Source organism: Bos grunniens, chromosome 11 (assembly GCF_055505025.1).
Source record: "Bos grunniens cultivar Pamir isolate PY7600 chromosome 11, Bosgru_T2T1.0, whole genome shotgun sequence".
NCBI lineage: Eukaryota > Metazoa > Chordata > Mammalia > Artiodactyla > Bovidae > Bos > Bos grunniens.
Window position 1 is genome coordinate 38,687,162 of NC_141175.1, and position 13,719 is coordinate 38,700,880.

Sequence of the window (13,719 nt, forward strand, 5' to 3'; positions counted from 1 at the left end):
ATGAAAGTACATGGATCAACTTGGAACAGAGAGGAAGTGACTGGGGGTTCTGGGAAAGTTTCTGAGAAGGAACACAACTCTGAACTAAGTTTTATCCAAGTAAGGCTATGGTTTTTCCAGTAGTCATGTCAGGATGTGACAGTTGGACCATAAAGAAGGCTGAGCACTGAAGAATTGATGCCTTCGAATTGTGGTATTGAAGATTCTTGAGAGTCCCTTGGGCTGCAAGGAGATCAAACCAGTCAATCCTAGAGGAAATCAACCTTGAATATTCATTGGAAGGACTGATATCGGAGCTCCAAAACTCTAACCACCTGAAGCAAAGAGCTGACTCATTGAGAAAGACCCTGATGCTAGGAAAGATTGAGAGTAAGAGAAGGTGCGGCAGAGGATGAGATGGTTGGATGACATCACTGACTCAATGGACATGAGTTTGAGCAAGCTCCAGGAGTTGGTGATGGACAGGGAAGCCTGCGTGCTGCAGTCCAAGGGGTCACAAAGAATCAGACATGACTGAGCAACTGAACAACAAGGACAGTGGGACAGACACTCTGGGGAGGAAGAACAAATCAGGGAGGCTCTGGAGCTGGAAGAGCATGGTGGAGCGGGGCCAGTGATGGACTGACTGGTGCTCCTGGGAGAGGCAAGATTGATAGATCACGGGGAAAGCCTACAGCAGGGGCCAGATGGATGAGGTCATATTTGATTTGAGAACTCAAATTCCTGTCAATGGGGTGACCTGGAAAATTACTGTGGGGTCCTAAAATACAGGCAGGGCAAACCCACAGCAACATGGAGGTGAGCCAGGCTGGGTGGGAGACCCTGCCTCCTATAGTCAAAGGTGTCTGGTGGGCATGTTCCCCACCACTGCCTGGTCACTTGGGCCCTGGCAAGGGATCTCAGCTTTCCTGTCCCTGATGGGCAAGCAGTGGCCAAGCCCCTCCCAGGGAAAGCCCTGGCCTTGGCTTGTTTTCTGGTGATGAAGGTCAGGCGTGGGTCCATTCTGCTGCCACCTCTACTGGGGCCCATGGCCTCGGATAAGACCCCTCCCAGTCCTCAGCCCTTCACCCAGATCTGCTCCGGGGCCCCTCAGACATCCCTCTCTCAGCATACTTTCAACTCTGCTGTTCTCTTCCCCTGAGACCCCCAAAATTCACATAAACCCACTCCAGCAAACACAGATCAAGCAGCCGCTCTCAGCAGGACACTGTCCCAGGTACAAACACCATGGATGCTGAGAAAGCCTTGTATTAATGAAAGCAAAGAACCCACAGAACCCAAGGGCCATTCTACAGGAAACAGATGACAGACGGATCTCGACTTGTTATTAAACTGGTTCTAAATCTTATCTCCCTCTCTCTGACCAGGGTTATGTTCGGTATTAGACTCTTATCTCTGTAATGTTTGCTGAGTCAACTGCAAAGCTTCCCTTTGGTCACGATTGTGCCCAGGTGGGTCTCAGTATATCTGACTCACTTGATTTTCCACATGTTTTCAGGCTCTGGGTCATAGATTAAGAGGGTGCTGAGGGTGCCGGAAGGTCACCAAGACCAGTGAACCAGTAAAGTTGCTCAGTTGTGTCTGACTCTTAGCAATCCCATAGACTGTAACCTACCAGTCTCCTCCATCCACGGAATTTTGCCAGGCAAGAGTACTGGAGTGGGTTGCCCTTTTCTTCTCCAGGGGATCTTCCTGACCCAGGGATCAAACCCAGGTCTCCTGCATTGCAGGCAGATAGTTTACCGTCTGAGCTACCGGGGAAGCCCAAGACCAGGGTTTTAGAATCTATTCCAGAGCCCACCAGCATGACCCACCTCCCTTGCTGCCACACCCCCTTCTGGCTTCAAATAGAACCATACCAGAGCCACACCAGGAAGGCCCTGCTGGCTCTGTCCCGTCACTCCAGGGCCACAACCTCAGTGTCTACAGGCCTCGTCTTGTTATCTGGGCTTCATTCTCAAATGCTAATGTCCAGCTCTTCCTGACACTGGAAATGAGCAACAGCTTCAGTTAGGAACAAGGTGGCTCAAAAGAAACAATGTACAAAAACAGTACTTGCAATGCACCCTCCAGAAGGACAGGGATTGGTGGAGGTCTGTAGGGTTGTAACCATTTCTTAGGGCCCAAGACTGGGTGGTCCCCCGACTTCAGTCTTGCCAAATAATGTTGCCTGATCACATGACCAAAGACCTCAGTAGACTCAGGTTAATCCCTTGCACCTGCCACCACATCACTATTCAGAGTCTTGGCTTCCCCACTCATCATATGAAGCGTTGGTTAGGAAGATCTTTGGGGAACTTGATTCCAGAACACTCTCCACGGCTCATTTTCTCCCGAAATGTGTGGTCCCCTGGCCTTCTGTCTCCTAGTATTGATTCCTAGCTGTGATGTGTCCCTCACCTGTGTGGCTCTTGATGCTAGCAACCTCTTACACACGTATGACTCTTATATCTGATGTCAGCAACCTACCCTCAGCAGCCATCACAGAGACATCAAACGAAAGGGGAAGGGTCCACGGGCAGCAGCCTCCTCTCGCTACGTCTCCCTGATGCCTGTGTATCCTGTCCCAGCAGTGGCTGAGTGTTTAGACAAAGAGCTCTCTCTCTGCTTTTCAGACATGCGCTCACAGATCCTGCTTGTGTTTCAGGGACATGGCAGCTCTTCTCAGCCTCCTCGGCTGACAGGAAATAGAAGGGGAGGGAAAGACAGAGAGCGCTGCGTTTGCCACTCCTGTCACCAAGCCTGTCACCTGGACCCAGGAATTCTGAGAGAGCCTTGTTCTCACCCCTCAGCTTCAGCCTCATTTTAGGAAAACGTCTCTCTACCTGACAATGATAGGAGAGAGGGAAGAATTCAGATGTCAAATCAGATCCAGGAAGGATGCTGAAAGGCTGTAATTCTGAGTTGCAGGGATCCCAAAAAGGATGCTAGGCAGCCTACCAGATTTTGTCCCCCACTCTCCTGTTTTGTGACCTCTGGGGAAAAAAGCCAGGCAAATATATATATATATATTTCCCCTCCACATCTGACTCACTTGACCAATTCATTTCCAGACTCCCCAGCTGCAACAGTGTTTCAAAGTCTGGAATCCACGTGTTCACTCAGTATTGTCTACACCCTGGGAGGGAAAGAGGACCATCTCCACTCAGACATGTGGGTTCTCCATACTTCTGCAATTCTTGTGGGCCAGACACTGAAGCAAAAAGAAGCAAAAGACAAATCCTTTTCTTCTAGGACCGGCAGTGTCAAGGGATGATGGACAGGCATGTGCCTGGGGAGGACAGATCTGATCCCAGCTTGGCCTCCAACACTGTGTGACCCTGGGCAAGTCATTTCATCCCCCACCAGCCTTGGTTTCCTCATCTTTCAGAGAAGGCTTTGATGCTGACAGAGGCTCCCTCTAGCTCTGATGTGCTCTATTTGATTTCCTCCACATTCTACAATCCCCTTCTTTGGATGGAGGGAAAAGCTTTTAAATAGCTTTGGAGTTGGCAACATTTTCTCCTGCTCTAGATTTCTTCAGGGGGTTCAATGTGGATTCTGAGTCCAGTTTCCCATTTCTTTTCAAGCTGAATGACAGCTTTAGGTCAGCTGTTAACAAAATGGGGTCAAAGTCATCACTTCATTCTTGAGCTCTCTAATTCTCCAAGTGAACCATCTTGCTCCCCTCCTTTCAATAAAGGAAAAAAAAAAAAATGAAGCCCTGGAATGGTGAACGCTAAATCCACCCAAGAAAGATAATGGCAGTATTTGCATAAGAAGCTTAGAAGTGAATTAACCTCCCAAAACATATGGATTGTTTCAACTACCTTGGTTTTTTTCTGGGCTTCATTCTCAAATGTTAATGTCCAGCTCTTCCTGACACTGGAAATGAGTAACAGCTTTAGTTTTGAACAAGCTGACTCAAAAGAAACAATGTGTAAAAAGAGTGCTAGCTATGTGCCCTTCAGCAGGACAGGGACTGGTGGTGGTCTATGGGGTGGTAACCATTCTTCAGAGCCCAAGACTGGCCGGGGTGGGGTCTTCAGTCTTGCCAAATAACCTGATCACACGACCAAAGACCTCAGTAGACTCAGGTTAATCCCTTGCACCTGCCACCACATCACTGTTCAGAGTCTTGGCTTCTCCATTCATCATATGAAGCATTGGTTAAGAAGATCTTTGGGGAACTTGATTCCAGAACACTCTCCACGGCTAATTTTCTCCCGAAATGTGTGGTCCCCTGGCCTTCTGTCTCCTAGCATTCTTAGCTGTGATGTGTCCCTCACCTGTGTGGCTTTTGATGTGGCTCTTACACACATATGACTCCTGCATACCCAACCTGGGCCAGCCTGAGCATCTCTATCCCAGCATGCAGTGCAGTGCCTAGACTATGACTAAAGGCACAATAAACATCTGCTGAATAAAATCAACCCAAATTGTGCAAGTAAAGCACGTGACTTGAGTTTATAGGTACTTCAGCTTGTGAACACCAGAAAATAGTCCTTGACACAGGGTGTTTAGACCATATAATAATAAGCAGCTCCTGCCCTGCCCCCCACATATAAATCCAATCTCACGGTACCCACACCAGGCCCCAGACTGTCTGCTGGGGTTGTTGCTCATATCATTCCCATTGTTGGGGATGTCCATGCCCCCACATCCCCTCTCCTTCTGCTGAAATCTCACCCATCCTTTAAGGCCTCGCTCTCCACCACCTCCACTGTGCAGCGTCAGCTGACTCTCTGTGAGTCAGAAAGTCAGAACTGCTGTCTCTCTTCTCTGCCCTCTCAGCAGACTTTGACCATGATATTGTATTTTATTTGGGCCTGTACACCAGCCCTAAAATAATACCACTGTCAGTCCCTATTTCTGTCCAGCTCTGCCCTGCCCATCCCGCGCTATGTGCCTCTGGGTCCCTCCCAATGCTTGTGTCTAACACACCCTTGCACACGTGGTTATTTATATAGGATGTCCCACCAGGTGGCAAAGGCTCTGAGGCTCCCAGGGGCATTGCTTGAATTGAGCAGTGTTGCCAAAGGTCTGAGCGACTTCACTTTCACTTTTCACTTTCCTGCATTGGAGAAGGAAATGGCAACCCACTTCAGTGTTCTTGCCTGGAGAATCCCAGGGACGGCAGAGCCTGGTGGGCTGCCATCTATGGGGTCGCACAGAGTCGGACACGACTGAAGCGACTTAGCAGCAGCAGCAGCAGCCAAAGGTCTCAGGACCGACTGGTGGGGAGCATCTGTCAGGGCTAGTGGCTGGGCAGGCAGGGCCAGTGTCCAGGCCCCAGGCATAGGGACAAGACCATCCTTACTTGGCGTAGGCCTTCTCCAGCAGGCACGGCCAAAACTCTCGCTTGTTGCGAGGTTTGACAAAGAGGTACTCGTTGTTCAGGACAGGTAGGCGATCGTCAATGACCACTTCCACCCACTGGCCACACCGCCAGAACTGGAGGAGAGAGAGCAAAATATATGCCTTAGTAGAGCTGGGGCAGGAGGAAGGTGCTGACCCCCAGCCCAGGCCAAAAGATTACCACCATCGCCGTATGACCACTACCGTGCGACAAGTCTATGCAGATCAAAATCGCAGCCCAGGTTGCAGACAGGGGACGGGCCTGTCATCTCCACTGACAGGTGAGTCACAGGTCGAGTTAATCAAGGAAAACACAGTCAGGGAGGAAGGCGTCTTGGGTCTAGCTGGACTTTGCTACTAATTCCTGCCTCACCTTGGCATGTCCTTTGTGAGCTCTGGACACACGCAAGATGCTCCAGGTACATCTTGTGTACAAAATGGGCACGGCGGGAGCAGATGCTGATAGCAGAGGAGAATGGGTGACTGGGAGTGTCCTGATGGGGAAGGACAGCCTTCAGGGAGCTGGAGGCTCGAGGGAAGACGGGCAGGATTCCTGCAGGTGGCAAGGAGGCGGGAAAGCATCCCAGATGGTAGCCACAGAGTGGGCAGGGCCCGGAGGCCAACAAACGTGAGGTTGCTGGGGAGGACTGAGCAGGTTGAGCCTCGCCCTGGCCCTCCTGTCCTCACGTCCAGCTGGCCCTGCCATCAGATCAGCAGCAATGAAGCGGGCTGGCACTGCTGCCGCCAAGAGCGCAAACGAACCAGATGTTCCTCTCCAAAACAGACTGGTTTAATCTTCAGCATTCAACTCTTAATGGTTCACCCGGGGACACTGCCAAATGATGAAAATTCATAACAAAACCAGCTTTTTGGAGTTTGTTTGCTGGTCTCTGGATCAGCAACAGGGCTTCTGGTCTTAGGCCTGAGTCTTGACACAGGCAAGCCTCTGACAGCGGGGCTCAGAGTAAGGCCGGGTGGATGTGATCCATCACCTGCTCGTGGTGAGGGGGAGCCATCCTCGTGGCCATGTCCACAGCTGAATGTCCCAGGTGTTGGACTGTTGCACCTGCATGAGGATGCATTATCAAAGCAGAGATGGAGACCAAGACAGATGTCAGGGGAGACAAAACAAAGAAGGTGTTCTTGTGGTCTTTAATGAACCAGTCCACTAGAGCTGGTGTTCTCACAGCTGTGGGTCTGCATCCTCACTGCAGTCAGACGCACAGGCGGGTGAAGTGGGGAGCCAACAGAGATGCTATTATAGTGAAATCACTGAACATGTCTGAAGCACGAAGGAAGATAACCCTGACTCTTGGATGGAGGGTACCAGAAGGACAGACCCATTTGAGTTTAATTGGATGGCAAAGTGTAGGAGCCAGTGTCCAGTCAGTGGAACCGTGCTCCAGGCCTAGTTTTGTCCTCAGCAATAGCTATTGGATAAGATACTTAATTCTCTGTGACTCAGTTTCCTCATCTGTCAAATGGTGTAAGAGTAAGAACTACCTCACACTGCGACTGGGATCGGATGAGACTATGAGAGTGGGATCACAGGAAAAAGAAAGGGAAAAAAAAGAAGGAACTGTTTTTTCAATAGCCTTTTTGTTCAGCACCTAGGATAGTGCCCAGCACACAGTATGCCATCAAGACTGAGTGAGTCCTGGCTTGAATGAGCCCCTCTGGTTGGTTCCACCCTTACTCGCACCTTCCCACGCCAGTAGAGCTGACCAGACTTGCTCTCCCTATACAAAGGGAACCTCAGGTAAGATCATTGTTCCCAGAAAGGATGCAAATGGCCTGATGAAAATGGGGTGGTCAAGAATGAGGTCAGCGATCTGTGTTTCCTAGTTCACTTCTCTGGATGAGGAGGGCTGGCCTCTAGATAATGTCTGTACCCTTTAACAAGCAGGCTGGGCCATCTGACCAGCACCCAAGTATCTGCAGGAAACCAGAAGGGTTTTGGGCAAAGCATCCAAGTTGCCCAGATACAGGGCTCTTTCCTGAGAACTGTGCCCAAACTCAGAAAGAACAGATGTACAGAGGTCAGCACTGCAGCTATTTCTGGAGAATAGTGGGACTTTCTTCACCTTCCAGAAGGGCAGAGCATACCCTGCCTAGACCTCAATTTGTCCTAACCACCTGTCTCTCCACCACTTGTAGCTTTGAGGTGAGCCTGGACAATGCTAAACCCTGCCCCCTCCGGCTAACTTCTCAGTGTGATCCTTGGACCAGTAATATCAGCATCATCTGTTAGAAGACCTAGCATGCAAATAATTGGACTTCAGGAAGAGAAAACAGGATAAAGGAGGATGCCCAGAAAAGAAATGGAAGGAAACAGCTGAGCAGAAAGAGGAGGCAGGTCTTCAGAATGAAAGGGCTCATGAATTCCAGGCAAGATTATTCTTCAAAAGGACACAGACATAGAGAACAGACTTACAAACACAGCCGGGTGGGGGAGAAAGGAGAAGGTGGGATGTATGGAAAGAGTAACATGGAAACATAGACATTAAGTAGTAAGTAAGTAAGTGAAGTAGCTCAGTTGTGTCCAACTCTTTGCGACCCTGTGGACTGTAGCCTACCAGGCTCCTCTGTCCATGGGATTTTCCAGGCAATAGTACTGGAGTGGGTTGCCATTTCCTTCTCCAGCGGATCTTCCCGACCCAGGGATCGAACCCTGGTCTCCCGCATTGTAGACAGACGCTTTACCGTCTGAGCCACCAGGGAAAATAGATAGCCAATGGGAATTTGCTGTATGACTCGGGGAAATTAAACCAGGGTTCTGTATAACAACCTAGAGGAGTGAGATGGGGAGGGAAGTGGGAGGGAGGTTCAAGCAGGAGGGGACATAGGTATACTTATGGCTGATTCATGTTGATGTTCAGCAGAAACCAACAGAATACTGTAAAGTAATTATCCTTCAATTAAAAATAAATAAATTAAAAATAAATACATTTAATTATAAAAAAGGCATACATCTGGACATATTCTAAAGAAATTTCTGAACCAAGGAGAGAGAGAGAGAGAGTGCCTATACAAATTTTCAATTTGAAAGGATGTATTGCATACAAGGTCAAGAAGATAGATTGGAAATTTCTTCTGCAACATTGGAGAAGCTACAAGACAATGGAAAAATGCTTACAGACCTTTGAGAAAAAGGAATGTAATCCAAAAATCCTAAACCCAACTGAAATACTGTTTTTAAGACAGAGCAAGTGAAAAACTACTCATGTAATCTGAGGAAACTATTCAAGGAATTACTTCTACCAAATGATAATGAAGTTAGAACAAAAATCTTAAGGGGAAATGAAGGCTGAAGGAAACAATGGTGAATAATGAGTTTTGAATATGCTGTGGACAAGAAACATACTTGTAACATCGTGAAAGTAAAATTGATAGTGAAAGGATGAGCAAAAATATAACAGGGAAATGAAAGTAACGGGAATCTAGAATAGCAATGTGAAGATCAGGTGAGGAGGAAGTCAAGGTTAGAAGCTTCATACATAACAAAGAGGGATATTGTGTAAGTTTTATTCTAACAACTGAAGAAGAAAAACATAATTATTTGGGTACAAAAGAATACAGCAAGAAAACTATATAGTCAGAACATAAAAGGAACCCTCCGAACTATAACGTTGGGAAGGAACGAACTTTAATTCACATCTTTTAGAATATGCCAAAACAAACAGATAAAAAATAAGCCAAGACAATAGAGATAATTGCAGATTATATAATCTATAAATCAGAGAATTTGATTGCATATATTAAACTTACGAACATTCGATAATATATTAAAAAATATATAGCAAAGAGATTGATAAAGTAGACTTAACCACAAATTAGAGGAAATTAAGTAAATTTTCAGAGACTTATATAAGCAACTTTGGGGCAATGCATTTAGAACTACAGAAGAAATAGTTGATTCTTCCAGCAAAATATAAATTTCAAGAATTAACTTCAGAAGAAATAAGAGGCCCAAGCAGATCAATAGCTATTGAACACATTAGAAGAGTTAAAGAATTCATATTTTAAAAGGAGATAGGTCTAGACAATTTAACAATTGTCTATTTCACTTGCAAAGAACAGATAATGATTAACAACCATTATACAAATTATTTCAGATCAAAGTAAATCTCAGTGTGCTCATATTAAAAAGCTAGTATAACTCCAAAGAAAAACAACAAAAATCTGGAATCTAATTGCACGTGTGATATGGATACAAAAATTCTAATAAATTTTTAGCAAATTGAATCCAACAGTGGATTAAAAGAATGGCATACCAAGAAAGCATGCCACTAAAATCAAGAGAAGGCAGAATTTTGCTCTTGGATTAAAAGAATGGCATACCAAGAAAGTATGCCACTAAAATCAAGAGAAGGCAGAATTTTGCTCTTGGATTAAAAGAATGGCATACCAAGAAAGTATGCCACTAGAATCAAGAGAAGGCAGAATTTTGCTCTTGTCCCCTCATTCAAAATTACATCTTCTAATTAATACAGCAAAACAAAATAACTCTATAAATATTAAGAGACAAAATTATCTTTATCTGTGGATAATATTAGATAACTAAAAAATATCCAGACATTAATAAAGAAAAAATTAGAACAAGAGAATTTGATAAGGTGGCTAGATACAACTTAATATAAAAAAAGGACTAGCATTCTCTTTCCATCAACATATAGTTAGAAAAATATCTGAGAATACATTTATCAAGAAGGGTATGGAAGGAATAACAAAACATAACTATTACATTTTATTGAAGGACATAAACTAGTTCTGAATAAATGGAAAGATATACTGTGCTTTTGGAAAGGAATAATTACAATAATAAAAATGTGATTTTTCCAAATTAATACATAAATTTAATGCTGCTCTATTCTGCTTCATGGTGGCTTCTCTTTTTAATTAGATACAACGATTTAAAAATTCTCACAGAAGAATAAATGTGCAAGAATTGACAAGATAAAATATTTTTGAGGGAAAGATACTGAATAATGAAGGAGAACGTGTGCCACCAGCTGTTACAACTCACTCTGAAGCTGCTGTAATCAAAACAACAGGGTGTGGCACAGGACAGACAGACAGACAAAACCTCAATGAGGTATGGGGTCTTTGATCAAGAATTGTTTTCTTTGGCTGATTGTTTCTGCCATACTTTTTATTGGGTTGCCCAAAATGTTCATTCAGATCTTTCCATAAGATGCTATGGAAAAACCCAAATGAACATTTTGGCCAGCCCAATATTTACATGAAAACATGTTAACTCTTATCTTCCCTATGTGTTGTCAGATCCTGAGTTCAAATCCTTTTGAGGCACTAACACACATTAACTAACACTTATGTGTCTCTCCCACATCTCAGGCTGCTAGACCAAGAGAACATTCCAGACAGTTGCCTCCCTAGGCTCACAGAGAATCCCATTTAAGGAGCATCCCAGCAGCATACTTACCCGAAAATGGAAAATCCCCGCATACTGGTATGAAAAGCTTTGGTCTATGAGGATCTTCTGCAGATACTGTGGACTCTGTGTCAAGGCCCCCAGTGCTGCCAGGAACCAGCAATCTCCTGGAGGGGAGGGGGACGTAAGTCGTGAGATGCTGTTTGGACAGCATCCACCCCATGCACTGCTCAGAGTTGGCGTACCTCCTTCCAAATAATGTTTTTTTTTTTTCCTGTCTGAGAGAGGAGAACTGGGGGAAAGATTCACTGGGGCCAGTTCCAAACAAGATAGGGGTGATGGTGGTAGTTATGGAGACAGCGGTGGGGGTAGGGCTGGAGTAGTGATAGGGTTGGTGGTGTTGGTGCTGCTCTGATGGTGATGGTAGTGCAGTCAGGAGAGCCCCAGCCAAGCTGATGGGCCAACTTGCCTTCTGATTCTCGTTTGGCCCAAGGTGCCCAGAACCAAAGTTACAGGAAATTTTGTTGCCAGCATCAGTGGAAATGGTGTGCTCTAATATTGGGGATAACAGATTTCTGTTTTTCTTTGCTAATATTTACTCAGTTCCTCCTGGTGTCGGGGCCTTTCCAGCCCATATCCAGGTTCTCCCCTCTTCCCCCTTGAGGGAACATAGCTTTGAGTTTCTCCTTGAAGGTCACTGTGAGCCCTTTTGAGTAAGCTCACCCTCTTCTCCTGAGTCTTCTCTCCATCTTCACACAATGGCTTGAATGCCCTTTCAAGTCAGGCATGCTGCTGGGTGCAGAAGCCACAAGGATGCCCTGGGAGAGGTCCCTTCTCCCGTCAGGAGGCTACTGGCTGGAGGGGACTTTCTCCAACACAGACAGCAAGCCAGGCAGGCTTCTATCAAATTCACCAGTTGAAGTCCAAGTGCCAGGGCATTAACTGGAAAGTGACATTCTAAGGACGTAGAGCCTGCTGTCAGAGGGGTTGTGTCTTATTCATTTATTTGGCCGCACTGGGTCTTAGTTCTGGCATGTGGGATGTGGTTCACTGACCAGAAATCGAACCTGGGCCCCCTGCACTGGAAACAAAGAGCCCTAGCCACTGAACCACCAGGGGAGTCCCAAGGGTTGTATCTTATTTTGCTATGTCTCTGGGCTCCATGTCCACGTGCCCACCCCAAGGAGTCTCGCCCCCCACTCCTAGGGTTCAGCTCAGGGGTCTTGCATGGCCACACCTACTACCGCCCATGGGCCTCCCTTCTCCTGCCACACTCAGGTCTCAGCAACAACTCCACCCCGTGCCTGTCCAGTGGGTTGGAGGGAGTCACACAGCTCTAGATTCAAACTCAACTCTGTCATGTATTGCTTTTGTGACATGAAAGACATTATTGTGTCCCTTGGACCCCTAGCTTCTGCATATATAAAATGAGGATGTTGCAGGGTTAATGAACTATTTCATGCAAAGTATCTAGCAAAGCCTTGCAGAAGTTCAATAAACATTTACTTCCCTCTACTCAGTGCTCAGACTAAACTCTGTGTATATTTTCTCCTTTTCTTTGACAATTCCTCTCCCTAAAGGGCTCTGCACACCCACTGCTAAGCTGATTTGCAGGCTGAAGGTCTGAGAATGAATAATCCAACCACAGCAACACTGAGGGTGTCGGCCTCTATGGGTCTGGGTGGGGGCACTTCTCTCCACCCACCGCTGCTCAGAGGTGGACTTTGGGCAGCCTGCTTCCATCCAGGGCCAAGAAGAAAGAGGTTGAGTTCTTACCTGCCTCTCCTTGTTGGATATCAAATCTGCTCGCACCTTCCAGGATGAAGAGAGGCTCTGATTTACCCTTCAATAAATCCTTAGAAAAGAGCAGGGGAAAGCCATGAGCATCTTTTATCCCTCTGTCTCCCAGTGTGGTACCCAAGACATCACTCTCCTCATCTTTGAGGAGTAGAGGTTACTTTGTAAAGAGGTGTTTAGGATCTGAGTTAGGAAAGTTCCCCTCATTCTTCAGGTTTTGTTGCTAACAGGGAGGCAGATGTCAGAGGGCCGTATGTGTAACTGCCCAGATAGGCAGTAAATGCATGGGCAGACTGCACGAGGAGATAAGGACCAGGATCCTACATCAAATGATCAGCCATCCTGGTCCCAACAGCAGTGTTTCATTAAGAGTCTATAAATAGCCAAGAAAGAAAAGGATGCATTTACTAGAGGAAACTTTTACAAGCATAATCACACTTTCCTTGTGAAATGTCATCTCTCAGAAGTCAGTATAGGCATTCGGAGCTCCAGGTTCAAGTCCAGCCACATGCGGTACAGGATGCAGGCTGTGTATTACTCAGGTCTTTGCCTACTCCCTGGCTAACACCCAGACTGATTCTGGAAGACCCCAGGCAGCTTCTAGGTTTTCTTGCAACCAGGAGCCCACAGGATTTCCTCAGCATCCTCTCTGTGTCCTGGATCTCCATTGCATGGATTTGCATGATTTGGTATAATTGTTCCTGTGTCATTTCTTTTCACATTGACAAGAGAGTTCCCAGAGAAAGGGGCTGCAAAGTGGAAAAGGATTCATCTGCTCAACAGCCATGAACATGTGGAGTCCTGTATCTTAGTGAGACCTGTCAGCCCTTCGTAAACTGCCCTCCAGTTTCCTGGTGGAGCCTCCAAGGGGCAAACAAAGGTGTGCGTGCCTGCAAACAACTCAGCCAGCCCACCGCACCAGGCCTCCTCCCACCATCTTCTCTGCATACAACTGGCCCTCTCTGATGACCACGAGGGGGGCCCTCAGGCCCAAGTCCTTGCAGTGGAGGCCCTAAGCTGACCCTCTGCCCTACCGTTGGCTGCAAAGAACTCGGGGTCTCTCTTAATACCAACAGGAAGGGCAGAGCTGTCACAGGGCCCAAGAGGGAGCAACTCTCCCAGTGTCAAAGCAGCTTGGGGTGCTTCAGTGGCTCTAGTTGTCCCCTCCCTTTCTACTGGAAGAGGGAACTCGA

General features: G+C 46.7%; 1 protein-coding gene across 1 annotated transcript in view; it reads right to left on the bottom strand.

Annotated features, from left to right (window-relative positions):
- CAPN13 (calpain 13) overlaps window positions 1–13,719 on the bottom strand; it is a 90,344-nt gene that overhangs the window by 41,741 nt on the left and 34,884 nt on the right. Inside the window, exons 3-5 of the mRNA XM_086323631.1 lie at window positions 12,506–12,584; window positions 10,781–10,896; window positions 5,300–5,433 (exon numbers count right to left, since the gene is read on the bottom strand). Of these exons, the coding sequence (XP_086179757.1) occupies window positions 5,300–5,433; window positions 10,781–10,896; window positions 12,506–12,584 (329 nt within the window). The remainder of the gene's footprint in view (window positions 1–5,299; window positions 5,434–10,780; window positions 10,897–12,505; window positions 12,585–13,719) is intronic.